Source organism: Phaenicophaeus curvirostris, chromosome 3, assembly GCF_032191515.1.
Source record: "Phaenicophaeus curvirostris isolate KB17595 chromosome 3, BPBGC_Pcur_1.0, whole genome shotgun sequence".
Taxonomy (NCBI): domain Eukaryota; kingdom Metazoa; phylum Chordata; class Aves; order Cuculiformes; family Cuculidae; genus Phaenicophaeus; species Phaenicophaeus curvirostris.
This window is the reverse complement of record NC_091394.1, coordinates 60714314-60732333: the sequence shown is the minus strand read 5'-3', so window position 1 is coordinate 60732333 and position 18020 is coordinate 60714314. Positions and strand designations below refer to the sequence as shown.

The 18020-nt window shown below is 41.9% G+C and overlaps 1 protein-coding gene across 4 annotated transcripts in view; it reads right to left on the bottom strand.

Annotated features, from left to right (window-relative positions):
• The window catches only part of CHD7 (chromodomain helicase DNA binding protein 7), a 131055-nt gene that overhangs the window by 86817 nt on the left and 26218 nt on the right, over positions 1-18020 (bottom strand). For all 4 annotated transcript variants that reach the window (XM_069854153.1, XM_069854151.1, XM_069854152.1 and 1 more), the window contains exon 2: positions 1114-2974. In XM_069854153.1, coding sequence (XP_069710254.1) covers positions 1114-2799 — 1686 coding nt within the window. In that variant the 5' untranslated portion in view covers positions 2800-2974. The remainder of the gene's footprint in view (positions 1-1113; positions 2975-18020) is intronic.

The following is an 18020-nucleotide window of genomic DNA, read 5'->3' as shown; positions in this document are numbered from 1 at the left end:
TTCCCAGACCCACCTCACGCTGTGCGGAGCGGCTAACAGAAGCAGCCGGCAGGCAGCAGTGGAAGGGACTGCTGAGCAGCTGCTTTCCACACAGGCCTGGGACACTGGCTAGGACAGCTGTTTTAATGATTTATTAAGCTTATTGTAGTGTCATATCATTATGACTGCATTCCAACAATTGTCTCCAAATATTTATGGGCAGAGCTTGGCATTAATTAGTGTCTGATTTGAAAAAAAATAAAATAAAATTCAATCTCCAGTGTTTTGACCACCTATTCAATTCAGTACCAAAACCACTATCTGATGACTGACAGAGCCAAAGGCAAGCAATGGCAAACGTGAAGACCCCAAAAGGCTCTTTTTCAGCTGAAGCTTAACGTACTAGCATGTAGTCAAAACTGCTAAGCTACAGAGGCTCGATATGTTTTACCGATTTTGCTTTTAATTGAAATTAATACATTTTCCTCAAAACCTGGCAGATCAGAGACTCAGTAAAATAGAACTTCTCTTCTATTTGAGATTTCATTTAAGCCTCAGAAGACTTCATTTCAGACAATGATTCACATCTGCTGTCTTCTTCTTCCATGAACTGCTGCCCCATCACTTCTCAGTTGCATTAGTTAGTGGTGTATAAGTTCATTTCGGAAATTTTTTCACACATGAAAAAATCAGCTTTAACTGAAAACCACAAAACATTCCCCAGGGATTTAAAGAAAACCCTTGGTTTGGCCAAAACAAACCCACACATTTCTTTCTCCCATTTGCAAATACATAAATTAATAGCTTAAATGACAATTCTCACACATGCTTTCCATTTTCACTTCAAAGGAACCAACATGAAAAAAAAAAGTAGCTATTCAGCTTGTCCTCTTGCTTTATCATACTTCAGTCTACCCCTAATGCTACCCTGTAAAAAGGACGTCCTACTGTAAAGACATCAGCAAGCTACCTGTGCCTCATTTTACCTTCAGCTTCTGTGCAGCAACAACCCCATAACCAGTAACGAAGAGGAATGTCAACTAAGAACAATTACTTTGAAACCAGAGATTTTGTGTATCCTGAAACGCATTTACAGTAATTTAAAACACTTTCTACTAATCAGAAGTAGCTTACCTGAAGGACAGGCACTTTTTGTGGTGTGTTTTGTGGTGACTGGTGAAGCTGTGCCCAAGGCTGATGATGAGGATGTGGGGGTGGTGAAGACTGATGATGTATCCCTGGATGAGGCTGCATGGGAGGGCAGGTTGGCATTTGCTGTTGAAAAGACTGCTGTTGACTAGGAAGCTGCTGACCAGATATTAGTCGCTCTTGTATTGCTTGCGGATCTGCAAGGCCAACACCTGGACAACCATTTGGTCTCATGTGCCCACCACCCATCTCCCGTGGTGTTGAAGACATACCCATAAACGGACGATTCTGTTGCATGTTTCGGGGGCCCATATTCCTTTGTCCAATTCCCATGGCACCAGGGGGCTGGTGTGACGGCTGAGGATGGGGTATATTTGGATAACTGCCAACTTCCATTGGTATTCCAGCACTACCAGGTCTAACCTGTGGAGGTGGTGTACCTGCTGGATTACTCATTGCTTTCATAGGTGACATGGGAGGTGGAGAGGCATAAGTTCCCTGAGGCTGTGAAGGGTGCATAGTTTGCGTGTTCATTTGGTTAAGTGAGCCACTAGGGTGGATGGGTTGCTGGTGCATTAGTCCTTGACCACTGTTTGATGGAAATCCGACAGCATTTGGGTATCTTGGTACAGACTGATTCATTGGAGTGTTATTTGTAAGGCCTAAATTCTGATTCATCCCTGTATTATTAACTAATCCCTGATTAAGGTTACTGTAAGGATATCGAGAATACTGCCCTGAGTTGTTTATAGTAGGTGAGGGTACCGTCTGGCTCCGAGAACTAAAATTAAGTGTTTGCGGCCGAACAGCACCCTGCTGGGGAGGATTAGGGGAGAATCTGGGACTGTGGGCTACTGATTCTCCATGGAGAGCAGTGGGGGGATGGTGGTGAAATTGCTGGACTGAGTGTCGCAAAGAAGGTGCCATACTGGGATTCTGCTGGGGCACATGAGACAAGTGGCCAGGTCCTGAGGTGGCAATGAAAGGGTTTCCCTGATTAAGGCCTTCTTGGCCTTGAGAAAACTGGTTCATCCTCTGCTGCTGCGGCTGACCGTGCTGCTGCATTGAAAAATCACCACGAGCCATGTAGTTTCCCATCTGCTGCATGTGCTGAGGATGGCCCTGCCCTGGGGGTCCGGAGGGCGCCTGTGGCGGCTGTGTCGGTTGCGGCTGCTGCTGCTGTTGCTGCTGGTATGGTGCTCTTATCTGGTCTGGCACTTGAACTGCCCGTGGCCCCCACATGGAGCCACTGTCTACGAAGGGTTGCCCGTGCCTTTCGTTCTGCATGCCAGGATAGACTCCCATCTGGCTGCCAGCACCACTGCCGTGAGGAACCTGAGGAACTGGAGGGTTGTGATACTGTGAATGAGGAGATGCTATACCATTCCCAGGGGCATTGCTTATCATCCTGTTTGGCTGATCCATCAGGTGCATCTTCTGCTGTTCGTATTGATTATAGTGATCAAAATGGGTCAACTTGGCTTGATTTTGATTTGCAGGGGGATGATGAAGAGATGACTGTAAAGAGGGAAATCCTTGATCCATGGGCATTTGCTGCCCCATGGGATTCACTGTATTTTCAGGATATCCACATTCTCCAAGACCTTCCAACCCTTCACTGAAAATATTCCCATCTTCTCCAAAGAGACTCATCATTCCTGGATCTGCCATCTTTTTTCAGCACACAGCTCCTCAGAGCTACAACTAGAATGCTAGTCTGTGCTTCACCTCGGCGAGGTGTTTTGTCCTCAAAGCCTTTAATCCTCAACTAATCTCCTTCATGTCATTCCATATTTCCTTAATTCTTTTGGACCACGCAGTGTCAGGCAAAGTCTGGTTACTGCTCCTAGAAAAAGAGGGGGAAGGGGAAGAAAGAAAGAAAGATATTGAAATAAATACCGTCAGGCAATATAAAGAAAACATACTAGACTGATTTTTAGACAATGCTAGGTAGCTAATTTCAGCCTCTGAAATACATCTTAAAAATCTATTTCACTTTACAAAGGATTCATTAGCTTTATCAGAAGCTTTATTATGATAGAGCATGAGGAAGCAAGCAAAACACTTGCCTTAACCTTAAATTAATCCATTCACTACACTTCCTAGTGCTCCTTTCTTGGGTGGAACAGAACAAAAGAACACAACATGCAGCAGCAGCAGCTGCCACAGCAGGTAGGCAGATGTATGAATATAGCCAAGCAGCCCATCTGCCGAACTAAAGCCCTGAAAACGCTCTAGTTACCAACAGCATGTCCTTAACCTTATTCCCTTGAGCTGCGTAATCAGATGAGCAAGCAGAAGCACCGAGTCCTCCGACAGACCGAAGTTAGTTATACGGACGACAGATTTTCCAAACACACACACAGAGGTGACCCTCTATAACGTACCAAATGCCAAGACCTAATGTTCAGGAAGCCAAAAAAAAAATACATTTTTTTTTAACCATACAATTTATCTTCATTTAACGACTTGTAAACCGAAAGATATGACACTTCTTCCCATTTAAGCAAAACTATAGACTCAATTTGTGTAAGAAAATTAAATTCAAAAGTTTCATTCTATGATAGTGTAGATATTTCAATCCATATCCTAATTTCTCTCATGATGACAACAGGGAATGCTATCATTGGAGTTCATTATTCATCTTCAGGCAATCATGCTACTAACTGCAACTACAGCACTTTAGAAGACCACACTGAAGTTTTGTTCTCCTCAGAAACGCAATTGTAAACTCATTCAGGAAAATTAATTAGTAATAGAAAAAGAATTTAAATAATAAAATGCTAACCTAACAAGGCACGCACGTGGCCTTGGGAAAAAAAAAGAAAAGAAAAAAGCAACACACAGTAAGGGAGCAGATTGAGAAAAAAGTTCCCATTTAGGTTTTTCTCATGGAAGACTGGCAGGTTCTAAAATGCACCCCTAGTCCTCTCCCTGCAAAGGCCTGAAAGATTTTGTTTATACCTGTTTATTATGGAAAAACTAGTCTAATACTATATATCCTTCTTAAGATCAAAATTTGAAATGCTACATCTTATATCTCAATATAAACTTTAAGACGATAGTCAAAGAAACCCATCAATGCAGCAAATTAAAAAAAAACCTATTTCTGCATCTTCATCGTAACTTAGTAGCGACTATACTTGCAGATACCAACTTGCCCTTAATCAAGTTATCAAAAAAGGAAATTTTACAAGTTTGTACTTTCACATTTCATGTTTTCTTGCAGAGGAGGGATGCTTTCAGTCACTTAGGATGCAAAATGCCAGGCCGGACTATTTTAACTGAAGGCAATTTGTCCCAGACAAGTTTTGGAGAGAAAAAAATCAGCACATTTATTACACTTCTTGTACCATTGTCAAGAGGACCTTTCTACAGCATGAAGCAGAGGGCAAGAGGAAAAGCACAAGCATTTATCACTCCTCTTAAAATAGCATTTGAATGTCACCTTTAAAACCAAACTCTTAAATCGCTTTAGTGCTTGGCTGGGATATTAACACATATTTCTAAATCACTTGGGGGTAAATTCCTGTAAGCCATTTTCATATCCATTCTATTTCTTTTTATTTCGTTTTATTTATTAAGCAGAAGCCATTCACAATATTTACCACCTCAATCAGATTAAAGCACAGCATAATAAAGTTTCGACAACAAGGTGAGGAGCCTCCTTCATCAAAACAAGCTTTTGGTATGAGACTGCTCCAGAGCAGACTCTGTTGTGATGAAAATCCCTCCAGTGAGTTAAGATTACTCGAGGAGTTCTGACCTTGCTAGCTCTGCTGATGCACACTGCCATCAGAAGCTGACAAAGCTGGACATCACTGTGTACTGAGAGTCTCCATTTAGCAGAACAGTCTGTTTTGTTTGCCTGCTAAAAAGCATAGTGCACAGATAGTTACCTTCCAGCCACTGATGTAATCTGGGGGATATCAAATTTGAGCTAAGCAGAGGATCTTGACCATCAGCTAACCTGTTTACAGCCAAATTACGAATAGGTCATAATAGGTTATGAATCATTTTTGAAGGCAAGCATGCTCTACTCTTCTGAAGCATTAAAGAAACTTTGCAATAAAAACAACTGGAATCTACATAGAAAAATTCTCTTTGCTACCTGTTATAGACAAGCTACCAGAACATCTCCAGAAACAAGGTTACACGTATCAAGCAGAGAGTCAGCCACTGGTAGCAGTCAACACTGGATAACAGTAGTTAGGACCTGCTACCATACCCAGAAAACAAAGCTAGAGATGGATAAGGGTGTTGTTTAACTAAACACAGCTTAATTCTGCCCAGCTGACTCCACCCCAATTTGCAGGTTTGGGCTAGGGACTGGCCCTTACAACAGAGGAGATGTGCTGTGGAACATAGCAGTTGTTTGGCTTCCAAAGCCCACACTCTTTAAAAATAAAAGTAACCTCGAAGTTTATGATGCAGTTTGTATGCAAACAAATCCATCATTTAAAAATTAAGAACAAAACCACTGCTGGCCACTGTTTTATGATTTTAGTTCAGTATTTTTATCTGAAGTGTGAACTGATTTCAGGTTTGAGACGCTGATGCTAAAACTAGTAGGTGTGAAACACAGCATGAGAATGTCTTTGAGAAGATGTCTCAAAACTGCAGTAGTATTTCTTCAGATTTAAGTTTAGCCTTAAATTTAATGACCACAGCCCTTTACAGTCAGAAGTTGTGCTCTCATAAACCCTATTCTACTTTTACAAATAAAAGTCACACCTCTGATACAATACACAGCTAACAGCACATGTTGAAGAACGAAAGACAGTAGCAGCTAAAGCACAATCTTTTTTATAAGAAAACAGTCAATATTGGAATTGCCTAGTAAGTGTTCAACCTCCTACGTTAGTAGGATAGATGTCTTCTAAATAATTTAGCAAGTCACTAAAGTCACAGCCTTACTATAAGTTGCAGTCTGGTAAGGAGGGAAAGGGAAAGGGAAAGGGAAAGGGAAAGGGAAAGGGAAAGGGAAAGGGAAAGGGAAAGGGAAAGGGAAAGGGAAAGGGAAAGGGAAAGGGAAAGGGAAAGGGAAAGGGAAAGGGAAAGGGAAAGGGAAAGGGAAAGGGAAAGGGAAAGGGAAAGGGAAAGGGAAAGGGAAAGGGAAAGGGAAAGGGAAAGGGAAAGGGAGACACACACACGGCTTAAAAATACATATGTATTTGTTCATCTTCTCTACTGTCCCATAAGTTAAAACCAACACACATTCATGAAGCAATTACTGTTTTCCAGGCTTTAGAAAGGAAGACTGTTGAATAAAAGTGTGAATGTATGAAGAGAAACTTCTTTTTTTAATAATCTTAACCAAACTATATGGATTCTGCTATAAAATTCTATAGCTTTTCCGTTCCTTAACATGAAAGACTGCACCAATAAGACTGAACTAAAAAGTCAACAAACATATTTCCTTAAGACTGCCTAGACAAACCTACTTCTGTTCAAAGCTACGAGGACACAGTCAATTGCTTAACAACCCTGTTGTCTCAACAGACAGAGCTTACATTTACTCCAGTCTGCAACATTCCAGTCCTAAACAGCTAGACCTCAAATTTGAGGAGCAGTTAAGCATTGCTCAACTTAATATTTCAGAGCTACACAGACTCAGTAGGCTTGGGCAGCTTCCCACTTTCAAGAGTGGAACAAAACTGGCTGCTGCATATGTATAACCCAATCTAGGGCTATAAACACGGAAACCTGAACTTCCTTAGCCTTGCTCCCAAAGCAGCAGATCCCAGCACTCAAGTCCAGGAAGCAGCAAGAGCAGCACACAGATGCACATGCTCTGCACAAAGCCATCCTCACATTCTGCCATTCAGAAGAACTTTCTGTAAATCCACAGGTCCTTTGATTCAGCTATCGATCCTTCCATACAAGAAATTTAGCACCATTTCTGGATGGTCGTGCAGCAAGTAAACTAGATAAACAGAACGTGAAAAGGCAGCTAATGATGACTGTTTCAAGCTTTGAAGCAAGATGTGTCGTGCAAAGTAGGTATTTTTTACAGCTACCAGTTGATATCTCAGACAAAACTTTAAGTAGTGGACAGACAGACAAAACAGTTACTCATACAATGGGCCTATGCACCTACAACGCAATACCATAAACACTGCAAACGCTATCTGATTTTGAAGAACGAGGCTAAAAAGACCTCTCATGCTAAAAAACCAAAGCCATGCCAAAGGTAATTTTGAGACTGGAGCCTCAAAACGCAGGATTAAACATGAGGCTACTAAATCTGCATTTAAACATTGCACATTTAAACTGCTTTTTGAAACTGCTAAACTCCTACTGGCTGTTAGGAGTAGTAATTTAAACATTTACTGCACTGAAGTAGATGACACAAATGACAGCAATTAGAGTCATATTGTTGTTTTATGAACAAAGTTGGAGGAAAACATTCACCAAAAACTTCATATATACATGTAATACCTCAACACAGCAAAAATCATGCTGAGACATTCAGTGGTGGAAGATGGCTGATGAGAAGTCTGCCTTTCAACTAATTTACCTACTGAGCAAACAGCACTGTTGATGCCAGGACAGTTATGCGAGTGCCTACCCACATTCATGGGAAGCACACCTAGTCCCCTGCACTTTTAATGCTTAGTTCTCACTGCTCTCACAGACAGCTCCTCATGCATGACACGTTCCTCCAGGGTATAGATTGGCCAAAAGAGAAGAGCAGATCTGATTACAATATGATTTCTGACTATAACTTCCAAAGAAACATAGTTATTTGAACACCTAAAGATATTTTTCTTTATATAGAATGCTTTCCTAGAATACACTTCACATGGTACAACTGTGTTAAAAATTAAATCTGTATACTTCATATCAGATCAAAGGATGGCAGGAATCTCATTCCCCTCTGCCCCACAAAAGGGAGATGGGACTTGCAAGGATGAAAAGAATGACCTCACGCACTTCAGGAATATTCTGCCTTTAGTGGCAAGAATCAGCAAATATGGTATAAGCACTTCTGCAAAGTTTGATTTCACATCTGTCTTAGCAAAAGTCAGTTAGTTCTTGACAGAAACATGTCCTTACAGAAATCTGCAGCAGCAAACTGAAGGCAGTATCTCTTGTATAACTAAGAACTGGGGAGGTGGGGTGTGGGTGAAAACCTCACATGCCTTTCCTCAACAGTCACAATTTTTGAATATGTGCAGTCAACTAAACACCATGAATGCTATTCAGTAACACCTTTCAGGAAAGAAATCCACGAAATTCTAAGCTTCCCACACAATATTTGGGTAAAAAACACACCGCATTTTATTCCTTAAAGCATCGTGTATTTTGGCAAAGAGCAGGCTTGTACGGAGGCAACTGAGGGCACAACACCCTTCAAATATTTGGCAGCTTGGTGCTGTCAAGCAGCTGATTCAGGAATGACCAGCTAGAGTTCACCCTGTGCCACACATTTGGAAACAATATCCTACGTCATTCAAGTTCACAGGACCTCTGATAGAAGACCACAACAGCATCACATAGGAGTACTCTGACGCAAACCTGCCAAGCCTCATCGTTACATCATACGCTCCCGTTGTGAACCATTTCTGCTGCCAGTTGGGTTGCAAACTCTCTTCCTCCTGTGGGGCATTGCTAATTTTAAGTCAGGATCCATAATATTAAGTAGGAAGCCTCAGTGTCTCTTTCCTTTCCAGTCCAGAAGAAAAAGGGGAAAGTTTATGGCCATTTATTAGAAGTACACACTTTGAGGTTTTTAATGAGGTAACTAGTGGGATAAAAAAAGATTGGTTTTTACATTTAAGTACATTACAAACCCGAGGTGGGAGAAGTCTGCGCCAGAAACACGTCAGTTTTAGTGTTATGTAGCCTGGAATTTTAAGAGGCCTTTTTCGGTCACCCGACCACTCTCTCTCCCAACAGAAGTTTAAAATACAGTTGCGAGGAGGAGGAGGAGGTTTATCTAAAAATAGTCCTAGATAAGCAAGAGCAACAATTGCAGCCACAAAAATACTTCAGGAATACTGTTTGAAATATTTGATAACGGTGTTATCATGCAAACACCTCTACAAAGGGGCACAGCGACGCGTTTAAGGTAACCCCAGATGAGGTTTGAACACCACAGGTGCAGCCCAGGGAGCCAAATTTATCCCGTTTCAGTGCGGGAAGGGCAAGGAGGATGGGAGAGGATGGGAGAGGATGGGAGAGGATGGGAGAGGATGGGAGAGGATGGGAGAGGATGGGAGAGGATGGGAGAGGATGGGAGAGGATGGGAGAGGATGGGAGAGGATGGGAGAGGATGGGAGAGGATGGGAGAGGATGGGAGAGGATGGGAGAGGATGGGAGAGGATGGGAGACGATGGGAGAGGATGGGAGACGATGGGAGACGATGGGAGACGATGGGAGACGATGGGAGACGATGGGAGACGATGGGAGACGATGGGAGACGATGGGAGACGATGGGAGACGATGGGAGACGATGGGAGACGATGGGAGACGATGGGAGACGATGGGAGACGATGGGAGACGATGGGAGACTGGCCCATTGTGCCTTCCATGCCCCAGGAGGGCTGGAGGGGGAGCTGGGGGTGGCAGGGAAAAGCCTTATATTGTTGCCATCAGTCACCAAGAGATCTCCCAGCAATTACACCCTCCCATAAAGCAGCCACTAAACCTCGGGTGTGCGAGAGGTGGGGCGGGCAGCGACCCTGCTGCAACAAACACCCCCGGCTGGAACCGTGCTTTTTGTGCACCCACTGCAGTTGTCACTGATTAACCAACTGATCTGGCAATTTCCTACATTCTTTTGCATTTAAAAAGGATCTGAGAGGCCGAGGGCCACCCCTCCACCCCCCTTTTTGCACTGGGGGGGGGTGGGGGGGTGGGGGGGGTGGAGGCAACGCAGCTTCTCCTCCCCCCAGCGCAGCCCTTGCAGCTGAAAATCATTTCTCTGTTCGCCCCGCCGGGCCCTGCGATGGGGAGGGGAAACGTATCCATCAGGAATAAACTTGAGCACAAAGACAGGCTGAGTGTCAGAGGATACAAAAGGGCAGAGGTGGCCGCGGAGAGCGGGGGGGGCGGGGGCAGCGCTCGGCCGCCTCCCCCGGGGAAACAAAAGCCCCAGCCACACACACAAAAAACAACCAAAAAAAAAAACCCAACCCCGCTGTAAACGGCAAAATAACCCGAGAGGGGACAAGGATCGACCCAAAACGGAGCCTTCTCCCCTCCTGCTGCCGAAAGCGGCTCGCAGGGCTCACACCCCGAAAGCCAGAGAGCGTAAAAATTCACGAGGTGGATATTCAAAATGTTTCCCAGGGTCCCTGAACGTGTGATTTTCACCGAAATGTTTTGGGTTGGTTTTTTTTTTAATCACGGACAGGTTTTAAGACTTAATCGTATCCCAAAAGGCTATTTCCAACCATAGAATTATGAGCGCTTTAAAGTAGCCAGACCCTGTATTTTACTTTACCTGTTATAAGGCCAATACAATCATGTTTCATTCATAGTTTATGAAGTCTGAAAAACCACTTGATGAAATTACAGTCTACCGATACCACACATGGTATATTTATCCACGTATATTCCATAATCATTTCAATTTATGACTTGTACTTAAGAGTCATTTTCCTGTACATGTGTTCTTCATAAATACTGGCAGATCGCAGTCTGTGCTTGTACAGGAACCACATATCCACACTCATTTCTGCGAAGATAAATACGCCTTATACATCCAAAGTGAAAAGCCAGAGCTTTCACAGAACTAAGGAGAATATATTTCAGGAGTGTTGGAAAAAACCTGTAGTTCTCCCTTACGCTCTTTTCATCTTGCCCCACGTATCATCCTACATACAAACTTAAGCCCCCACTTTACTTCCAATATTGATAATTTTTGCACGATACACTTAAGTGTAGTGTCTTGAACCTTACAACAAAGAAAAAAAATACCTGCCTATCACATGGGAAAGGTTTACAACTATCCTTTTTAGAAAGAAAAATAACATCAATGTTTTATAAAGCATTTTAAATGAAATCACACATGATGTATCCACTGGTTTTTACAAATCGTAACGTGGTTAGGAAAAAAAAATAAGTACCAGACTAATAATGTATTTTATCATATGCAATAGACTACTTAAAAGAAGTGTTGCATTATTTCACTAAATTGAAGTCCACCATAAAGAAAAAGGCTTGAGGAGGGAGGGTGTGTAGAAAGACAGTACATCGCAGGACACAATGCAGTAGATTGAGTGAATAGATTTCAGGCATCTTCATTTACTGCCTGGACCATAAAGTCCCACAGAGTACAGGGGACAGCTGAGATACAGGCCAGATACCAAGAAGACGTTCCACATTCCTGCTTACTGGACTACTTATTTAAGTTTTTTGTTTGTTTTAACAAAATAAAGATATGCATCTTAAACATCCTATTGCTTCTTTTGAAGAAAGATATGCCAAAAAGGGCGGTTTATTTTTGGCCTGTGGAATGGAAGCATGCTCTTGCATTTACAAATGACGTTTTATTATTTTTGGTTTTAACATAATGCCTGGCTCACAGTGATCATCAGTGCTTATTCAGACTACAACATGAATGACTCCATCAAGCTGTTCTCTGCAATGGAGAATGCCAAAAGGAACAGAGTTTGGAGCTCTCAACAGCTCTCAGTGTGTGAGACTAAGATATTTAAGAGTAAACAAACTGCTGTGCTGAATTCAAGTCCATTTAGACACAGAAAAAGGGTGCCTACCAGTATAAGCAACAGTGCCAAAAGTTGTAAGTTGAAACGGGGACTGTGAGATGAGTGCAACCCTCATCAGGCACGGTGTACAGTGTGGTTTTTCCTTCCAGGCAGGACTGAACTAGAATGCCTCTCTGAAAAAGCAGAGGAGATTCAAAAGGAAGAGAACCAGATTTTCTCGTGCAAAACTTTAATGGGTCTCCAACTTCTTTGTGAAGAAGAAAACCAGCTAGGGTATTTTCAAGTGTGTTGTTTAACTGATGTGTACTTCTAAAATTACTCCAATGACTTTATGTAAAAACAAACAAATAAAAAAAGCCTTCCAGGGAAAAAAAATTCATCTAATATTTTAGAACTATGCAACGTCACTCCCCTTCTCACCATGATTTTGAAGAAACTGGAAATAGTTTGCAAATCAGTATAATTCCTGACCCAGGATCCAGAGCCATAGTCATTTGAGCTACTGCAAACAGTAGAAGCAGCTGACATTCATGGACCACAAAATCTTTTACACCCAACAAGAAAGTTCTTGAGCTACCTTCAGTTCTCCACACGCTTTTCAGAGATCCACGACAAACACGCAAGAGCAATGCGGCGTTCATGGATAACATGTGAAAGGAATTTTTCATTCATATGAAAACAAATTTGGAAATTGGTTCCACTTTCTGGCAGGTAGGTCCACTTTCTCTCAGAAAGCAGGGCTATACTTGATTTTATAGTAAAAAGTACTACCTTCACTGTTCTTAATGATTCACATTCCATTTAAATTTCCCTTTCAACCTTATCAGTGTTGCTGCAGCACCTACAGAGGACTAGAAGTTTCCAAGTCCTTTTAAATAAATACACAGAACCAAAACAAAACCACATACCCAACATGGCCCTCCCCTCAATGAAACCAAAAATTTATTTCTGCTCACTAGAAACATGTGAGGTTAAAATGTAGCGTGCAGGTTTTTTTGGGTCTTGGTTTGGGTTTTGTTTTGTTTTGTTTTTTGGGGGGGGGCGTTGTTGTGCAGTTGTTTCACAAGTAGGAAAATAAGCAAATTAAAGGAGTGGGCAGGCTGACTAAAAGATTAGAGTACTATTTTATAAATGTGTGAAATAGATTTACTTTGAAAACTTTGGAAGAGTTTATATTGCAAACTTAGTTGGACTAGCAAACTCTTTGTTTTCTGTTTGTGCATACCCAGAAAAGTCAAAGTCTGACCATTAAAATAGCTCATAAAAAAACCTAACAACCAAAAAAAACTTCAGTAGCAAAGATCAGAGAAATACAGAATTCAGGACTCTCAAGAACTACATGAAGACTGCTACCCCACAGATTTCTGTAACCAGCCAAGTTCTGAGCTATTTCACTTACTAGTCAGAGTCCAGTTGTGAGAACAAGATCTACGACAGCTCCTGTGTTACCTATGTTACAGAAACACTACTATGAAAATCTTTGTCAAACCTACTAGTAAAAGGTAAATAAACTCAAACAGCTAAAACCATATTCTATTGCTTACAAACTATGTAGAACAGATAATTTAGAACAGGTACAAAGATCTTTGAAGTCCTACTGCTAAATAAAGTTTTCAAATTTATTTTCTCTCTACAAAAAAACCCTCATTCAGAATAAAAGCCATCAAAAGACTAAAAGCATGAACGCCTACATTATGCTTTACTTAAGTGAGGCATTATTATAGCCTCCTAAGCACATGAAGAACTATCTTGGCGGCTTAAGTTCGTAAAGACTTGCATCACCTGAACCCAATAATACAGTGCACAGCTAAGGAAAAAGCAGCAATGAGGCCCTGCTAGAGATCAACTGATTTGGGAGCCACAGGAATTAGTGGCAGATGAAATGCTTATGCTGTATAAGCAAATACGATTTGGATCTACAGCTGAGACTGTGGTAACTTTAATTAATGATGTTTGCAAAGCAATAAAATCTAGCTCCTTGTCCCCCCAATTATATGTACTATATAAAACTAGCTATGAAAATAAAAGCACTTGAAAGGAATGATCAACTGCCTGCTGCCGCTAACATACCTCCACAATTAGGTTTCCCAACCAACTATTTACAGCACCATCTAAGTTACTTTGTCTGACTGCAAAGCATCATCCAAAAATATGAAATGCTTGAGTGGGATTATTCCTTTTGTACTCTGCCCAGCACCTGAAATACACATACCTCTGTGTTTTCTGGTAACAGCGATCCCTGAATGGAGTCTTGAAGTAAAAGCAATAGAGACGATCACCTCAGAAAAGTACGTTATGTCCTCAACTGAGACTGCAGCTTTGAAGCAAAGCAAGCAACGAGACACCTCACCTCAGTAACAGTCACCAGAATCCAGTTGCCCTGGACACTGCACACCAGAGTGCCAAGCTTGGACCAGAAGGACTTGTTGAGGGAAAAAATTCTATTGGAGAAACTTCAGTGTTTTGCCACTCTAAAATACATGAAGACCTAACTTGATAGACTGATCTTCTCCCATCTGGTCTTTATAAAAACTGTTAAAGAGGCTGTTTTGTCCAGATTTTCCTCTAACTCAGGTCTCATGTCTCAGTGTAATGGATGCCAACAGAAGGATCTGACACCACTTGCCTCGATCACATCTCCATAGGACCCAACACTACAAATCTGCAAACTGCTCAAAAACTAAAAGAGAAGAATTAAGTGAAAGATGTTGGGACCAGCTTAATCAAGATAAGTCTGCAAGGCAGTAGCAATACCAACAGCTGCCAACCAGATTTGTTCATCAGGATTGTCAGAGCCCCAGCCTGCTTCTGAGAATCTAGGTAAGCCAGCTGCCACCTTCCCTTTCAGATGTACTCCTCACTAGGCAGCCATGCCTCTCGCAGCAAGCTTGGGTTACAGCACAGGCTGTGCTCCAAACATATTCAAAAGCTGTTGCAATCAAAACCCAGAAGTATTTATTTAAAATTAACTTTTTTGTGTGTTTTCTTTCCCTATGGCAAAGACTGCATTTATGTTTGATTTGTGGCTACTTATAAAGTAACTTTCTAGGGGCAAAGCCTTAGACTTGACAATATTGACAGTCTCCTATGAAAAAAGAGAATATCTATATTTATACAAAACCATAAATGGCATCTGACTTATTTTTCTGATTATTTAATACCTATACTTTTAGGCACCTGCCTAAAAGTAATTGAATTTAGTTCATTTAAACCAGGAGAGTCAACCCCCCATTATAAGCCCGGTCCACAAACAGCCCTTGCTGATAATCTCACAATTTGAGATTATTGATATGGCCATAACATATTACTTCACCTGAGGATGACCAGTTAATCTTTCATGCCTCACACCTGTTCCCTATGTCCTCTTCACAACGACATAACTGAACTTCCTCTCACACCTTCTCAAACACTGAATTAAGGAAGAGCATTAAAACTGCAGTGAATTTAGATATAAGGTCCAGAGCAGTACTATAAAACCCTTTTTTTACAGAGCTGAAGCCACCTAAAACATGTTTAAAGACAGATTTTTGTTTGAGAGGCAAGGACGAAGTATACATCAACAAAGCAGCGATGCAAGGAACATCTACAAGACAGAAATCTATGTAGGGCCTCTATTTCAAGTCTAAGACGGCAATATAGTCCAATCATTTATACTTTGCTAGAAAAGCAGTGTCTATATGTTCTTTCACAAAAGACATAGCACCTTTTATGATAACTGAAACAAGTGAAACGGGGCTACAGAACATCCTCCAAAACCTTTCCACAGTTTTGAGAACTAGATGGAAGATTTCAGTGTTTACCAAAAACTTCACAGTTCACTGGAGCCAGGAAACTGTCGAGTCACTTTCCCCTGCTTTTTTGACCTAGGCATCCACAGCTTTGACTGAATTCAAAGTCTGATAACTACCAATTCATCCACTAAAATTATTTCCCATTTCAGCTGCACCATACAGTAGTTACCAAATAATCTAACTCCTTAAACTCTCAGCAGACACTCACTCCACTGTCTGCTGTTCCCAAACTTTAGAAATCACAATGCTGGATTCCTGTTGATACTGATCTTCTATCTTCCCTGGTAATGCTCCAAATGCAGAAAATGGGGAGGGAAGCTTCTTTCCAAAACATTGCAGAGCCTTTTTCCTGCCATCTTACCCAACAAGGCTATAAATTGGAGAGGGGAAGATTTAGGCTAGATGTAAGGGGGATATTCTTCACGATGAGAGTGATGAGGCACTGGAGCAGGTTGCCCGGGGAAGTTGTGGATGCCCCACCCCTAGAAGTGTTCAAGGTCAGGTTCCACGGGGCCTTGGACAGCCTGATCTAGTGAGAAGTGTCCCTGCCCATGGCATGCGGTGGGAATTCGATGACCTTTGAGGTCCTCTTCAACCCAAATCATTCCATGATTCTATGATCTCTATACCCACTCACTTTCATTACGCAGCTAAAATGGGACACTACTGACAACGTAGTAGTTGCTTACAGCTGAGACACTAAGTCATAGAACTGGTACCCATCAATAAAAACAGTCTTGTTTCACCGAGTCCCCTCCTTCTTGGTCACGGTTCCATTCACTCCATGTTTTTCAAGCAGGCAACACATCTCATGGGCGCGGAGCTTCTCTTTTCACTCTGCACAGAACAGCATGTGGCAGCTGCACTCACAGTCATGCACTTGCATAGAAAACCCTCCAGAAGTGTATTACATCTCTGATAATGCAATACATCTATCCTCCCAAAAGGCAAACAGTTGCTCCTGTCAGCAACTCTGTAATATTTTATTTCCCTATTATCAATTTCTGCCAACATCGAGCTAATAAATGCATGATTCACAGTCAGAAATCAGTGATTAAGTTACATATACAACATTAGCTGGGATCTAGGATTAGAAGGGGACTAACTTGAGAAATATATAGAAACCTTGCTTTCAGGAGAATGAACATTAGCGCTTCTAATGTGCTCTGGGATTTCAAGTTGAATGTATGAACCACTTAAAAAAAGAAATCACTTTAGAGTAATTTTCAACCGGTTGCCTAACACCCATCTCCTAAGTGACTATCATCAAAACCCAACCATAACACTAGTGATGAATTAATATTAAAACCCTTCAGTGAGATCACAGAAGTCCTCAAAAAAACAGCCCGAGTTGTCAGAGCACACTTCTCCCACACGCTGAGTAGTAGTCAGGTTCTGGAAATAAAAGCTTTGTTCAATTACAAAAGTGGGTGCCAGGTATGTTTTTCATTTACACATATAATTTTGAAATCCAAACCAATTTGACAGTGTCTAAACAGATTTTTAAAAGCCAGGAACAAATACTTCCAAAAGGAAAAAGACATAATAGTCAGAAAAAGGGAAGCTGCTCACTCACTAGGACAACTTGAGTAGCAAGGGACTGCACTCTGACAAATTTATATACTTTGGCAGGAATAATTAATGAAGTTTTGCAGGGATTCCGAGTACTGGCAAGTGAGAAATGGTTATGATACTTCATGTATAAAACAGGCGTTGTGTTCTTCACTTATTTTCCTTTACAGGGATACTCCTCAGTTGCACACCTGTATTGCCACCGTCTCTGCTGGTGTTGGTAACTTACCAGTGTCACCCGAGAGAGAAAGCAATAGCCTAGCAATCTGTGAAAAGGATAATCTAAGTGACTGCAGGATGGAAGAAGTGCTTAAGACAAGAGCAGCCCAAAATAGCAGTCTGAAGATGGGCAGCAGGCATCTGCCTGCCAAAAGGGAAGACACCTCGCAGAGTAAAGTTCCCCAGCTCTGCTGCCCAAGAGAGCAGTGGCCACTCCAGGGTTTTCTAATGCCTCCCTCTGCTCTCTGCTGCTTCTTACCAGTTGCGTGGTTTTGTCTTCACAAATAAGGCTACAGCTGTTTCTCTCACACAAGTAGCATCGCTGTACGTTTCTGAACCCATCACAGTGAAGCACGGCGCTTCTCCCAGGGCAGGGAGGCAGCTGCCATGTTAGGACAGGCCTACAGCATCGCATACACGACACGTTCGCCATGAAGAAATGAAAATCCGCGCAAGTTTTTTGAGGTATTAGATGTGCGTGTTGCACACCAGGCTTCTAAGAGGAAAGGAAAATAAGCATGCGAGCCATTTTTTCTCTAAACCACAACTCCCTAATTCCCGGGTCAGCGCGGTGTCTGGTCCTTCAACATTTCACTCGGCTCAGCAGATGAGGAAACAGTCACACCAGAAG